The following is a 16,402-nucleotide window of genomic DNA, read 5'->3' as shown; positions in this document are numbered from 1 at the left end:
CTGATTTGAAAACAGTGGTGGCAAGATATGCTATTACATTCAGAATTTTATTTATAGTATCAATATCATTTGTTTTCTTTGTCAACTCTGTTATGCCTCTTCTATTATCTTCCTCTGCTTGCCAAAAATTTGTTAATTTGACTTGTAGCAAAGGTCAAATTGCTGAGATGAGGGCTCTAAGAACAATTTGCAGTAGAAATTGATATGTTTTAATTTAATATTGTAGGGTAAATTTAACCACCTTTAAAATAGAAAAAATGTTTTTCCTACATATTGTGTATTTGTGCAAGTGGCTACATTAATTACAGTTAATTACATTTATCAATGTGAATAACAATAATAAACTTTAAGCAAGTACATTGAGATGGGAAAAGAAAAGTGCGTAAGGTAAGAGAGTGTGTCTCTGATTTGACTGTCGATGAAGGCAAAATGTTGAAGAAATTGAAGAAAACTCTGGAAGAAGGTTCAAGAATCTGGAAACTTGACACAGACAGTCTCAACTTGGAAGTTATGGTTATGACCCAAAAGATTGGGGTAGTGACCTCTGAATCTGTGTAGGCAGCTGACCTGAGACAAGTGATAGAAAGCTGAAATTGTCATGGAGCTGACCCCTGAACTGTGCTTACAATGTCCAAGTTGTGCTATCAATCTGAAAAAGGTGGTAGTGTCCTGTGCTTGTGTGCACCTTCAAATTTATGGGAATCTGTGCTTGGGTCTACTAATGCTCATGGTGGTTGTAGAATTTATGTCCCATTTACCTGTGCACAATTATATAAGATGGAAGTTCTTTGAGAACAAAAAAGATGTTTATGTTTGCTTGGGAGATTGCCTTGGTTAGTCCCCTGGATGGTGCATCTAGGTCTCAAGGTCAGTAGTATTATATCTGGGTGTGTGTGGACCCTAAGGTGCAAGATGTGGGAGATGATGGGTGTTCACATTGAAGCAAATACATTATATTGAATTTTACAACAATGTGTGTGTTTTGTGCATATAGAAGTTTTTGGGCACATAGAAGTTTTTGGGAAATGGATTTGTAATAACCCACATCAAAATCACTTGTAAATGCTTCGACTTATTTTTAGTTTCTCATCTATAAAATCCACCCCTTGACCACTCCAATTTTTTTTTAAATACACTTAACATTGATTATTAACTTAAGTGACCATACATTTTCCCTCTAGATTAGAAGGGTTGACTTTGTAACTTTTTCATTCACCTTGGTGGTGTCAACTCAATGAATCACTTAACTGCTCATACTTGAAAGTATCAAGCTCCCATAATTAGGGTCATCCCTAGACCTAGACCTAAGCCTTGAGGGTTCATTCTTGATGACCCTGCCTACATATTTTCTGATAGGAAGTCAGAGGCTTCGCAGTTCGCACTTAGAGGGAGTTCATTCGCTCCTCTTGATGAGATCTATTATCTATCTAAACCTTGACTATTAATTAAGTGAATCTATTAACTTAGTTTCATTATGATAGAAAGATAACCATTGCCGTCAAGTGTTAGTTCCATGCACAACATTACCAATCATTAGTGCTCAATATACACATACAGAAGGGTCATATCATCATCACACACCAAGTGACTGTCTTGAGCGTACATCACACATCACAGGTACATAAGCTGCCTAGCTTTGACATACATCACATACACAATGAATAGCTCCAACATAAATCACAGGTACATAGGGAGTTTGCTCATACAAACATCACAAAGACAATGATTGGTTCATATAGGCATCACAAAGACAATAGTGAATAGATCTCACTCGCAGCACAAGGACTATAGTGACTGGCTCATACACAATGGCTAACTATCTCCTTTCCATAGTGCATCCCAGATAGAAGAGGAATGTCAGTGCATTGCGAACTGCACCATGGGTCCCATTCCTTTCCCTGGTCTTTTGCACTAGTGGATAATTGGGAAGAGTATTTTGTGCATCCCATACTACACCGCAGGTCCATCCTCAACCCGACAAGGTCAAGTATACCATCTAACAACTGGGAAGAGGATTTGGTGCATCCCATACTACACTGCAGGTCCATCCTTAATCCCAAGGATTTCCACAAGTAGTGAACCAACCTAACCCGGTGGATTCCGACTTCAATCACCTATAAGCCATTGGTGACAAGTTTGTCCAACCAGGAAGAAGTAGCTTTTGACATATACCACTTGGTGACCTTAGTGATACCATCAGCTATCTTCTTCACAATCCCAGGTAACACTTGGCATCAATCACCTCCAGGTAACACTGCTTAACCTTTAGTCAGTCTATGCTCATGAGATCCCTTGTCAGGAGGAAATTTTTAGAGTTTAATTATGCACCCCAAAATCATGAGAGTCTGTGTATTAAAATTTATGTTTTGATCATCTTTAAATACCTATTTATTTTCATCAAAGAGCTGACATACTGGTTGAAGGGTGAGAGCTGAATTATTTTTTTTGGGGTCCTTGGGGAGATCATGCAGCCTGGCGCCATACAGTGGATACTAAAATACAAGCATGTATTGTGTGTCCACAATTTTTAATAAACTGCGTTATCACAGGGTTAGCATTTAACTTGGGACTTCTGACACACAACATACTAAAATACAAATACACTACCACCCAGTGGATGTGAGAGCTCAATAATAGAATAGAGATGAATTAGTTGTATTTTAATTTAGTTTTCAGTGTAGACATGAGAAAATGTGACTAATATTAATTTAAATGAAGCTGGCGATGAAAGACAAGATTTCTATATTGCTTTCTTAGCTGTGGGTATTAGTAGAAAATTTCAAGGAATGCTCTCTAAGTAGAACATTCAGATGTGTGTTAAAGTGATGTTTATCAGCCACACAGAGTAGCTGTATAATTTAATTAGTAATCTGTTGACTACTACAAGCTTAAATAGTTTATTTATAACAAGGTTTCACTTTTCAAAGGTTTGTTACAACTTAATGAGATATATTAAATTGGATTTTTCGTTGAAATTGTCTTTCTTATTGTGTTTTCTGTTGTGTACATTTTGTTTGAATTATTTTACCATGCATTAAAATGTTCTGTTATAGCTCTTCATTTTCTCTGCTTCCAGGTCATAGGATTGGTGGAGAAAAGGGCAGACGATCTTGACTATGTTCTTGTAGACACACCAGGTCAGATAGAAATATTTACCTGGTCTGCTTCGGGAGCCATAATAACAGAAGCTTTTGCTTCCACCTTCCCCACCATGGTGGCCTATGTCATTGATACTCCCCGCTCAACAAACCCAATCACTTTTATGAGCAATATGCTTTATGCATGCAGTATACTTTACAAGACACGCCTGCCTCTTCTCCTTGCATTTAACAAGATAGATGTTTCTCATCATCAATTTGCTTTAGAGGTATGTTCAATATTATATTCCAGCTCTTCAAATTTTATTGCTATCTTTTATGTGTATCCAATAGAATGGCCTTAATTGGATTTTAATTTTTTTTTCAAATTCATTATGGAAGTTGAATTTTGTATGCCATTGAAAAAAATGATTTTGTTTGAAGCTGCTTTCCCATGTAAAAGTTCTCTCAGTTATTGTCATCAATAAACATCTGGGTATTGCAAATTATCTGGGATTATCTATATTGTGAAATGCCCTATTGTGTGGTGAGCTTCCATAGAAAGATTTTTCTTAGGGACTTCGATATATTATTGATCACTCCATGTGGGAAGACAGGGAAAGCAAATTTTGCAGTATTATTCCATGTATTCTCTAATGTTGTCTGTTATTAATGTGCATGAAACATATTTACAGTGTTAATAACCAAGCGATTGTGCGCTCTTTTGTTTGTTAAAATGGTTCATATATTTCAACAGGGTGGTTGTTGATGCTGGAACAATGTTAGAGTAATTCCATGCTTATAATCTAGGGATTAATTTACATGATTATTTTTACATGGAAAGCATATGCAGAAAATAAAATCTTCAAGTTTTAATCATCCATGAATAATTGCATTATTTAGCTTTGTGACATACTGTTTTGCATATCAGAATAAGCATCCAAGTGAATGACAAGAATTAGTGCCATGTTTCCTTGAATAAATTTTTTCATGTTCTTTTGTTTTGAAATAAGAATTAGGATCTTAGGTTATTAATTATTACAAATAAAATTTAAGATAAATGAAATAAGAATTACAGGATGCACATTTTCAACACATTACACAATATATACATGGGGAGAATTCGTTTGGGTTAAAAACCCCATTAAGCATCATTCTATTATAAATCACTTAAAAAATTGACAATAAAATTATAGACAAAACCTGTGGATATTACTTCTCCACACTCTCACATGGCCAATAATTACCTCCTATGCATAGTGATAAAATTCACTAGAAATCTCCAAATTGAATTCCTTATCAATGACAGAGAAGCTCCTTAAATAAAAGAGAAGGTGTGGCAAAATACTGGAAAGGGTAGTAGTCACACTGACTCACACCTATTCAAAACTACCATTTCAAAATAATTGATAATCTAGTATAAAACCACATAAAGCATCAGTCTGTAATAACACTTTCAAGATTGTATCCAGTAATACCTCCTGTGCATGGTGATAGAATTCACCATAAGTCCAAATTGAATTTCTTCTCAATGAGAGAGAGGCTCCTTAAATATATGAGAAGGGGTGGCAAAATACTTGAAAGGGTATTAGTGAGACCTATTCAAAGCTGCTATTTATTAGATTATGACAACTGATTAATTATCAAAAGAAAACAAATCCATATCTGCCATAAAAAATCAAGATATTGACTTGAGTACAATATGATTTTCATTGTCCTTGAGAGAGGCCTCAACCATGCATGCAAGGGTTTTCTTCAGTTTGCGGTGCGGAGATTCCAGGGACCTAGGAGTGGCACAATTAATTGTGTCCCAATTGTAAACCACAAATGAACAATGAGCTCTCACCAAGAACATTTGGTTTTAATACTTCTTTGTCTTTCCCCCCTCACCTCTGTTTCAATAAGATCTTTCTTAGGCCTAGCTTTTGGTCCCTAATCTTCAACAGTGGAGGAACAATGCTATCAGAATTTAGGATGGAATTTAGATCAGTCTGTTGGGCAATCACATTCTCCATCTTTGTCAGTGTTAAACCTTCACTCTTAATGATAACTTCTTGACCTACTTCTCAAACAGGATCTCATCCTTTGGGTTTGTGGCCCTTTTTCTACTTTCTTTCTGTTTTGGTATACATGCCTTGGTGAAATTGCTTTAAAGAGCATCTGGAGTCCTGTGTTTTGAATTTTGATCAATAACAAACTTTTATCTCAAAAAATCTACACTATGCTTGGGATCCAAAGTATTGTTGGCTAAAAATAGGATGTATTGGAGACAAACTGAACTTCCTTTTTTTAGTCACATCTCTTAAAATATTCTCTCTAGGTGCAGGGCCCTTCCGAAAAATTTGCCTCTTTCCCTGCTTCTTCTGGTCATATGGCAGCTCTAAAATCATGAGGTCAACATTCACTTCACTGATATCACATCCATTTCCACTGCTTTCTTGACTGCTTTTGCCAGAGGAGCCCAAAGAACAATCAGAGAAGCACTAGGAAGACCCCATAGAATAGCTGAAGCAGATAGAAGTAGAAAATCTTCACTTAATGAATAGCTTTTTGGTCTCATGTTGCCATTTGTAAAGATCAATGATTGGCCATTGTTCTATTCTGTTGCATTGTCTCATACTGATGGAATTGGAAGATAATCACTGAGACATTCCACACCCAAATTTGAGGCAGCCTTTATGAGACCGAATGATTGTTTTGAGATTTAGAAGGGAAGTTACTTTCAAATGATAATGAAATCGATGTTGTGTGTATCTGTCATCCCACATGTATGCCAAACTGTGATCAACTCTCTTTGGAGGAGGGTCCTTGCGCACGAGGGTATTAACCACATTCTATGTCTCCACATCATCTCTAGTCTTCAAGTCCTTGTTGAGGGCTTAGACTATTCCCAGGCTAGCAAGAAGGTAACCATGCTGTAGTAATGATTGAATGTGACATTAATCCCCAGCACAGGTATCTTATGAGTTCATTCCTATAAGTATGATCAAGGAGTACATTGAAATTTTCACTAAAAGCCGGTTTGATCCAGTTGACTTGGCGAATAGCTTCTGCTTTGTTGTTAGTTCCATGTGGGATACTGTAAGTATAAGCCCATAGTTTCTTCTCTTCTTGATCCCTAACAAAGCCTCTTATCTTGACATCTTACAACATCCAAAGTCTAATTTTATCCGGTTCTTCTAGGTCACTGTACACATAATTTCAACTCTAATTTACCTTTTTGTTCTAACCCCATTAACAGAGGAAGGGCAATGGATGAGGATTTATTGGTTGATGATATTCTTTTCAGCAGGAGCTAGAGTTAGCTTCCGTTTTTGGTTAGTTGACACTACTTCAAAAGACATGGCCTCCAGCTTGGCAAGGAAACACTCTCGGTCTACTTCCTAATCCTTCAAATTCTATTTCTAAGGCTCATTTCATCTTAAGCCATGAGATCAATGCTAAAGCAACAATTCACAGTGCCTTAACCACTAACTTGAGTAATGCCATGACTGCATGAAGTAGGTGAGGAGTTGGGAACAAACCTAGAAGACATTTTTTTTTTGTAGCAACCAGAACCAAACCAACAATGCAAAACCACAACAAAGGAGAAGGTGGTTGACATTTTTGTTCTCCACTTTGCACATGATGCAGGTGGAGGGACATACAGAACCCCAGAGAATACAACCTGTCTTGGCCAGAATTCTCTTATTAGCTGCCAGCCGTAGGAAAGTGTTTGCCTTAAGGAAATTTACCTTTGCCCAAATGTTGTGACATGGAAAAATAGATCTTGGGAAGGAATTTTAACAACTTTGAAGTATTTCATAATGATCAAATGGTTGTCTTCCTTCCCATTCCACCTGAGTGTCTCTGGACCTTGGAGATTGGGAATTCTGAAGTTGGAGAGATGGGTCTTGAGTGCCAGCAGTTACCCATTATGTGGACCAAAGCCTTGGCAGAAACTTGGCAGTCAGGTTCAGTGATTGACCCTTCATTTTCAAGGCAATCACCCTGATCTTCCATTCTGTAGTAGGGGCCATTGTGGACTTGTTAACAGCTTTTGTAGCTAGTTGAGGGATATTACCAAGCTGGGAGTCCTGTGCTTGTGATCTTCCCTAGCCATCACGCTTTAGCAAACATTGAAAAATATTGATTGCTACAGCCTTTATAGCCTCCTTTAACAATGATATTTGGCTGGCTTGCCGCCTTGTAACAATTGGTTGTGAAAGAGGTGTTTCTATCCCCATCCTTAAACCAAATGTGAATTTATTTCTATTTCTAGCGAATCTCCTCTCTACAATAAAACTATTGGAGTCCAATTCTTGTTGAGACATGAACCAGCTAGGACTCGAATCTAGGACCTTCCATATGCTGCTGGAGTGCTCTACCACTGAGCTACTGGCCCCTCTTGGACCAGTCCATTGTCGGTCCCGGTGTGGCTTATTTCCAACACCAACACCCCCCCTTAAGCCACACCTCTCGTGTGCTTGGGGCTCCTAGCCTGGACCTGGCTCTGATACCATGTAAATGTTATTGCAATTTCCAATTTAATGAACAAGTTATATGCAAGATGGTGTATTTCAGATTTAGGTATTATGACTATGACAATAATATTGTTGTCTTTCTTTTGCTGCAGGTATAGAGGATGAACATGTATCGATTTCAATGTCATCCCCTTTCTTTTGAATGATGCATATATATTAAGGTAGCCACGATCAAGTGGCACCTTGATCGGACATGTCTTTTAGACATGTCCGACCAAGATGTCACTTGGTCGTGACTCTTCCATATGGCAACCAATCCATTCGGTGTCTACGATAACTAATCTGTGCCATTGTAAACACACCCGATAATGAATCGGTATCAAAGCAAACAAGCCTGATAACTAATTCGGGTCAATTCTAATATAACCCGCTTATATATCAATAATGTTTTGGACATGTATTAATTGCCATTCGATAGTGAAGAGGTTCGATATATAAATCATTCATATGAAATATATATCTGAATTACCGTCTTTCTTCTTTTGATATAAACAGATAGGTATATGGTTTTATCTGATCGATGCTACTTGAATCAACACTCCCTCTTAGCTAGGGAAGATAAAGTTACCATATCTATCATCTCATTTCTTATGATGGTCAGGATTCCTTATGAGGTTTCATAATCTTACTCTACATAGGATTATACCATTCAATTATGAAGTATCACCTAAACATGTGATACAAGGGGTTAGTCAATTTGTAATGACATGATATCACCTAAGCACATGATATCAGTATTGCCTACACACACAATACTAAGGATAATCATATGAAAATAATTAAATTTTCAACATATCCAAGTTGTGATAAGTGCACTAGCATTCTATTTCAAATGTAATATCACAACATAATCATGGTCACGATAACTGGTTCGAACATCATAAGATCGTCACCTTATGATGTTCCCATACAAGTGTACAATATTTGAAAAGTCGTCACTTCTTGAATATGAACATAGGGGGTTACACCCATAGAAGTCCTAACACGACAAAGAAGTTTACACATTAAACATCTTATTGATATGCAAGTATAGGTTACAAAACAGATTACCTTTCTATCATACCCAAACCTTTTCTGAAGTGATCAACCTTCACTCTGGAAAGGGGTTTGGTCAGAATATTTGCAGTCTTGTCTCTTGTATTCGCATACTCCAATTGGATCACATTTTTATCTACCATATCTCGCTCGTAATGGTATGGAATCTCAATATGCTTGGATCTATCATGGAACACTGGATTCACTGAAAGTTTTATGCAACTTTGATTGTCGCAATGGATAATAGTAGGCTTCATAGGATCACCAAACAATCCCACAAGTAATTTTCTAAGCCACATTGCTTCTCGAGCAGCCATGAAGGCCGCAATGTATTCAGCCTCGATGGAACTTTGCGCTATAGAAGATTGCTTTCTGCTGATCCAGGATATCATGGCTGATCCCAAACTGAAGTAGCACCCAGAGGTTCTTTTCCTGTCGGTCACACTTCCAGCCCAATCTGAATCTGTGAATCCGTGTAGATTAAGATCAACTTTCTCATACTTGAGACCAAGATTCAAGGTGCCTTGTAAATGTCTCATAATGTGTTTTACTGCAACCAGGTGTATCTCCTTTGGCTCACACATAAATTGACTCAAAGCATTCACTGCATAGCAGATATCTGGCCCTGTATTTACCAGGTTCATAAGAGACCCAATCATTTGCCTGTATAGAGTGGGGTCAGTAGAAGGTGATTTTGCTATTGCTTCTTTAAGTTTATGAAGATTGGTTTCCATTGGAGTGGTCATGGGTCTGTAGTTTAGCATTCCAAATGTCTTTAGGATGTCCAAGGTATACTTGCCTTGGTTTAGAATAATGTTATCAGAATTCTGCCATACTTCCAACCTTAGGAAATAATGAAGGAATCCCAAATCCTTCATATCAAATTCTTTGGATAGATCTTTCTTGCATTGATCTATAAGGTGATCTTCTCCTGTGATTAATAAGTCATCAACATATAAAATCAATATTAGCATATCACCTTTGTTCTGTTTGTAGTAGAGATTAGGATCTGCATCATTTTTAGAGAAACTTAGTTTTGATAGATGTGTCAATTCTTTCATACCAGGCCCTGGGAGCCTGTTTAAGCCCATATAGAGCTTTCTTGAGTCTACACACATGAGACTCTGCACGATGAATCTCAAACCCTTCAGGTTGCTCTAGGTATACTTCTTCAGAGATCTCTCCATTAAGAAAAGTTGTCTTTACATCCATTTGGTGTACCTTCCATCCCTTTGCTGCTGCAATGGCTAGCACAGTCCTTACTGAGGTATATCTGGCTACGGGAGCAAATGTCTCTTCATAGTCTATTCCTTTCGTTTGAGAGAACCCTCTGGCTACAAATCTTGCCTTATGTTTTTCAATACTGCCATCTGCTGCATGTTTGATCTTAAAAAGCCATTTAGAAGAAACAACAGATTTCTTAGTTGGCCTAGGAACAATCTCCCATACATCATTTTTCATTATGGATTGATACTCTTCAGACATAGCATCCTTCCATACTTGATGTTTAAGGGCATCAGTTACATTGTCAGGTTCATTTTTAGATAGATCATTCATAAGAGCAACATAGCTAGTAAATTTATTAGGCTTTTTGCTTTCTCTGAATGTTCTTGAAGGAGCAACAAACCTCTGAGCTTCTTGTACTGTTTTGGTGGCCCATAGTGATCTTTTCTTGAGATTTCTAGGTGAGTGTTCATTTTCATTTTCAGTTTCATCTAGATTCTCCCTCTGAAACTCAGGAGCAAGATCTTCATCTAAGTTAGAAATAGGGACATAGATTTCAAGTTCTATGGAGCTCTGAGCTCTTTTGAAGGCTAAGTCTTCCTCAAAGATTACATCCCTACTTAGTTCAATATTTCTTTGACCAGGTACATAGATTCTGTAGGCTTTGGAGGTTTCACTATATCCTTCAAGCATTCCTCTTTTTCCAGAAGGGTCTAGTTTTAGTCTTTTTTCTTTAGGTACATGGATATAGACAGGACACCCAAATATCCTAAGGTGGCTGATATTTGGCTTAATTTTAGTGAATACTTCCTCAGGAGTTTTATCTTCAAGATGGGAGTGTGGGCATCTGTTTTGTATATATACAGCGGTGCTGGATGCTTCTGCCCAGAGATTTGTGTTAAGGTTTTGATTTAGAATCATGGCCTTGGCAGCTTCGACTATAGTCCTATTTTTTCTTTCAGCTACCCCATTTTGTTGGGGGTTATAAGGTATAGTAAGCTCCCTCTTAATCCCATTATCTCTACAAAATTCTCTAAACGAATTTGATGTGTATTCTCCCCCATTGTCAGTTCTTAGGGTTTTAACTTTGTTTCCAGAGTAGTTTTCAGTGAGTGATTTAAATTCTTTAAACCTAGAGAGGATCTCTTCTGATTCTTTACATTTCAGAAAGTAGATCCAAATCTTCCTAGAGTAGTCATCAAAAAATATTACATAATACAAGAATCCCCCTAGAGAGGGTTCAGACATAGGTCCGCATACATCAGAATGAACTAACTCTAGAACTTTACTAGTTTTCCTAGTACTATTTTGGAATGTACCCTTGGTATTTTTACCTAGGGCACATCCTTTGCATGCCCCTGAATGATCTTGTTTTAACTTAGGTAGACCTGTGACAAGGTTTTCCATTGAAGAGAAAGCCCTAAAATTCAGATGGCCTAATCTTCTATGCCAAACTTCATTTGCATTAGTGGCTTCATGGATTAGGGCTAGGTTGGGTTATGTGCACAGCTCATACAAATAGCCCTGTCTCTATCCAATGGTCTTTGCCTTCTTGATGGAAGAGTTCTTTGGCCAAGCCAATACTCTGCTGTCCATGAATGTCACTTTGTATCCGTTATCTTCCAGTGCCGATATAGAGACTAGATTCCTTTTGATGCCGGGGACATATAGTACTCCTTCGAGTCGTAAGGATATGCATGTCTTCAATTTGATGGTGCAGGTTCCCATTCCTCTGACTGGATGTGTGGAGTCATCTCCGATGGTTACTTCCTCATTACTCTCCTCTGTCATGGAGTCAAGTACTTCTCTAAACCTTGTGATGTGCCTGGATGAACCACTATCAATCACCCATGAGTTGATCTTGTTAGAAGCTTGGCTTGTGAGTGCTGAGTAGAATACATACTTTCCGGAGTCATCTTCCCCTTTAGTCTTTCCTGCTTTGGCAAATGTAGCATGTTGCTTGGTTCCTTCCGGGCACTTCGCAACATAGTGTCCGAACTGATCACATCTATAACATTGGATGTGAGATAAGTCCTTCTTTGAAGTGTTCTTGCCTTGACGACCTTTTCTCTTCCTAAACTGCCTTTTCTTGTTTTGCTTGGTGGAGTTAGTGTTTAGGACTTGTAGGTCTTCATCTATATTCTTATGTTTTATTCCTTTCTTATTCAGTCTAGATACCTCTTGGAGATAGTCATCTCTTAGTCTTTCAAACTCAGGATATTTGTCCCTTGCACTGATGCCCTGGACAAATATTTTCCATGTACTAGGTAACCCATCTAGAGCAATGAGTGTTAACTCTTTGCTCTGGATCTCATATCCTAGAGTAGCTAGTTCATCTCTTAGAGTTGAGATCCTCATGAAGTAGGCGTTTACTGTCTCTCCTTTGTTCATGGTTATATGATTGATTTCTCGCTTCAAGGCTAGAGTTCGACTTGCATTTGATATCACAAATGTGTTTACAAGTGCTTTGAACATTTCAAAAGCCGTTTCATGTTTCTTTATAATGGGCATTATGTTATTTCTCACCCCATCAACAATAATCTTGATTGCTTTTTCATTTCCTACTAACCATGATGTTTTGTCAGGTTCGGTCTCTGGTTCCGTAGATTCAGTCTTGATAAAAGTTTCGACTTTGCTCTCCCTTAGAATCATCTTGATTCTAAACTTCCATGCGGAGAAATCATCACCCACACCAAGTCTATCTTCGAATCTCATAGCATTGGCCATTAGAGAAATAGAATGCTTGATATAAACTAGTTCTTAAATTTTCCACAAAATTGAATAGCCTCAGGTTCTATAACTTGGCTCTGATACCATGTTGAGACATGGACCAGCTAGGACTCGAACCTAGGGCCTTCCATATGCTGCTGGAGTGCTCTACCACTGAGCTACTGGCCCCTCTTGCACCAGTCCATTGTCGGTCCAGGTGTGGCTTATTTCCAACACCAACAATTCTGCTAAGGTAGGCTTGAAGGGAGCTCTCATCAAGGCTATTACTTGGAATTTCTCATGGATGACTTCAATGGAGACACAAATTCTGATTCTCCAGGATGTTATTGAATGCATGTTTGTTCCAGTCCGATGTATTACATCTCATACACTGGAGCTTGGAGTCAATATTAATATTTTGGAGCCCTTGGTTTAAATCAGCTCACTGAACTAATCAACATTTGTTCCTGGAGAACCTTCTCTTGGGCTCACATCATCTTGATCTTCAATGGGCTTCCACCAGGGTGTCCTTATCCTTCTTTATGGAAGGCAGAATGTGAGCATTATCAGAGTCTGAGACTTTTACGATCCTGGAATGCAGTAATGGTCATGCCATGAGGGGGCTAGGAACCTATATGTACAATCCTGGTCTCATGTTTTAAGAAGATTTTTAACTTTTGTTTTCCACATCTCACCTAAAAGATCTGATGATAAAACCACAAAAAATCCTTGTGATTGAGATTCCTTGGAAGAGTCTCCTGTTCTCTTTGAAGAGTATTTCAAACAGTTAATCATTTCTCCTAAATCCATCTTTTCGGCCTGAATGAAGCTAGAAAAGCAGAATGTTCTCCCAGCACTGCCTGTTTAAGGAATGAGCTTGTTTGGGCATTGATGTTCATGAAAATAGTGTTCATGTTTCCCAAGAGGATTTTATTCTGCGGCACATCCTATCTCTATTTGTGCATGATGAGGAGTAACAGAGATGATGGAGACTCCCAATGGTAGCTGGCCCTTCAGATTGGGTCACTAATTCAATGGCTACACAATCCTTGTTATTCCAGGTTGCTGCTTCTAAATTCTTCATATCCAAGGTAACAATCTTGGTTTCTTGAATGAAAATTGTGTACAGTGCCAAAACTGAAATTGTCTATAAACAACCTGTATTGTTTGGGGTTTAGGAGGTTCATGCTCCTGACATCCCAGGATAACTTCATTTGTTCTTGGGAGGGACATTCTCCTTCATTATATTATCTCCGTTAGATGAAGTTGGCCACTTGCATCAAGTGCTTCCTGTGCTTCCGTATGAAGCCTTTTTGCCTCTTTAGGTTTCCCTTTACATGGATGATCCCCTGTAGCGGAGCTTTCTTTGTATTTTCAATTTGCTCAATAAATCCTTTGAATGATATAATCTCTCCACACTTTCTTTGCACTTTTGAGGATTAAGCTATTCTCCTGTTCCAGAATTTTTTACACTGCAATACTATGATTGACTCTCTGTGCCTAATAGTTACCAAATGCAGCTAGATCTGGATTTCTTTGACCAGTTGGATCTATCTGACTTGGTCCGAATTTCTCAAGTCCTGTAATTCCGGACAGAATTATTCAAATCTGGTAACTATGCTGTGCCATCATTACCCTCCCCGTAATTTAGCTTGAGCATATGCATCTAGTTATGCTCAGGGTACTATTTTCTTTGTTGTTTGAATGCTTTGCTGAGTCAAACAGAGTATCCCAATGGACTCTCTTGTTTCCTACTAACGCTTCAAATGTTGCTTTTTGTTCTTAAAGGCCCTTGGTTAGACTAGTTTATAACTTCATTCTCCTTGTAATGCTCGAATAGCTCCAGAGAAGGTTTTGAAATTTATTGGTGCCTTACTGTTTTTTGCAATTATTGTTCACTTCTGGAATAGGCTCTCTATTTTTTCCATCAGGTTTATTCAGACTCCTACCAGCCTTTCAAAACCAAGCTGGTTTTCTGTATCTTATTTTTCTTTAAGCCTTGGTAGTTGACCTCTAAATTTGGAATGCCCTATCTTTTGTGATAATCTCTGAACACTTTTTGGTTTCTTTTGACTTGATCCTGCAAACTAATCATACACAATATATTTTGCATCTGAAATCTATCTTCGTTTACCCGATTTATGTCTTGAGCTTGTCAAGGGGAAAGTTCGAATTATTCTGGAAATGTTTTCAGTGACTTCATGAATGTTCTTAGTCAATATCTTACTATTGATCCTGTTTTAGCAGTTTCTGTGCCTTTAAAATGTTAATATCAAGTGTCATTTGATATCTAGTAGGTCAAAAACATCAATGCAACTTGAGCATAATAATTCAACAAATTTAATAGACTGCAGAATCTTGAAAATCTAAAATATAATCTGAACATCACACAGAGCTTAAAATGTTCTGCAGCGTTATTGTCATGTAGTGTATGATATTTGACTATGTTTTGTATTGATGTGTAAAAGGTCTTGCTGTAGTAGTTCACATTCAAAGGGAAGAATGGTACCACATTGAAACCCTTTCCACAGTATGGAACTTTAGCAACAAGGCCAACAAATCCGAGTGTAATGTATTAAAACATTCTGTAAGAATTTTGGGCGATCAACAATTTCTTGGCAACCTTTCAAATAAATAATATTAAAGGCTTCCTTAAGCTATATGACATTTTGAAAGACGTGAATTTCAGAATAATGAGAGGAAACTAATTGGAGGATGTTAATGAAATGCAGATTATTTTATTTCTTTCAACTCTAAAGAGAGGAACTATATTATTTACAATGCATTTCAGATCACTGATTGTGGTCGTTATCTTAATTTAGTTCGTTATGAAAATATGATTGACAATTTCTGATTCAGTGGCTTACATGGTAAATCAGTGGATGGAGGATTTTGAGGCATTTCAGGCAGCAATAGAGAATGACAGATCATACACTTCTACCCTCAGTAGAAGCTTATGTCTTGTACTGGATGAATTTTATCAAAATCTACGAACCGTTGGGGTGTCAGCAGTAACAGGTGCTGGGATGGATGATTTCTTTGCAGCAGTTGAATCAAGTGCGAATGAGTACATGGAAAACTACAGGTGACTAATAGAAAATTCCTTTGCTAGCTCCTTATCTCTTTGCTCTTTTACATTGTGATTGGAAAATGGTACTGATTAATTTGTTTCTATCCAGGGTTGATCTTGAGAAACGACGCACAGAGAAAGAACAATTGGAGGAGGAGCGCAAGAAGGCCAGTATGGAGCGTTTGAAGAAGGATTTAGAGGAGTCAAAGGGTGCACGAGTTGTTTTAAGCTCAGATTCACACAAGGAGGATGAAGTTGAAGATGAAGAAGATGATGAAGAAGATGTGGATGATTATACTGATGAGGAAGAAAGGAATGTAGAAGATGATGATGATTATTGAGCTTTCCTGCAAGAAAATTTTCCCTTAAGCTTTCATCATCTCACTTGACCATCATTCAGCACAGTATTTATCTGGAATCATCCTTCCTTCATTTTGTATGACATTTTATTAGGCCACCAACTGAATTTAGTGATCATAATACATGACATTGAGATACCGTACTGTTATTATCCCTTCTCTTTTGGCTTTTGGTACGGAAAGTTTTGTGCATCACATTTTAGTCTACATTTAATAATTTTGTCACTCACCTTAAGTAAATGTCTTGTTAGAGCTTTGCATGGTAGGCAACTTGGCAGGTAAACATTAGGCTTTAAAACTAATTAGAGAAAAAAAAAATGCAACAAAGACAAGGAACCCTGCTATAGTTATTTCGTTTAAAGGCTGGGATTTAATCATAGTATGCCAGTCCATTTTTGTCTGGGT

General features: G+C 37.7%; 1 protein-coding gene across 4 annotated transcripts in view; it reads left to right on the top strand.

Moving 5' to 3' along the window:
- LOC131063961 (GPN-loop GTPase QQT2) overlaps positions 1-16,149 on the top strand; it is a 63,810-nt gene extending 47,661 nt beyond the window's left edge. For all 4 annotated transcript variants that reach the window (XM_057997985.2, XM_059218462.1, XM_057997970.2 and 1 more), the window contains 3 exons: positions 3,077-3,367; positions 15,448-15,653; positions 15,748-16,149. In XM_057997985.2, the coding sequence (XP_057853968.1) occupies positions 3,077-3,367; positions 15,448-15,653; positions 15,748-15,979 (729 nt within the window). In that variant the 3' untranslated portion in view covers positions 15,980-16,149. The remainder of the gene's footprint in view (positions 1-3,076; positions 3,368-15,447; positions 15,654-15,747) is intronic.
- Positions 16,150-16,402: the final 253 nt, after the last annotated feature.

Source organism: Cryptomeria japonica, chromosome 3, assembly GCF_030272615.1.
Source record: "Cryptomeria japonica chromosome 3, Sugi_1.0, whole genome shotgun sequence".
Taxonomy (NCBI): domain Eukaryota; kingdom Viridiplantae; phylum Streptophyta; class Pinopsida; order Cupressales; family Cupressaceae; genus Cryptomeria; species Cryptomeria japonica.
This window is presented reverse-complemented; position numbering and strand designations above follow the sequence as displayed.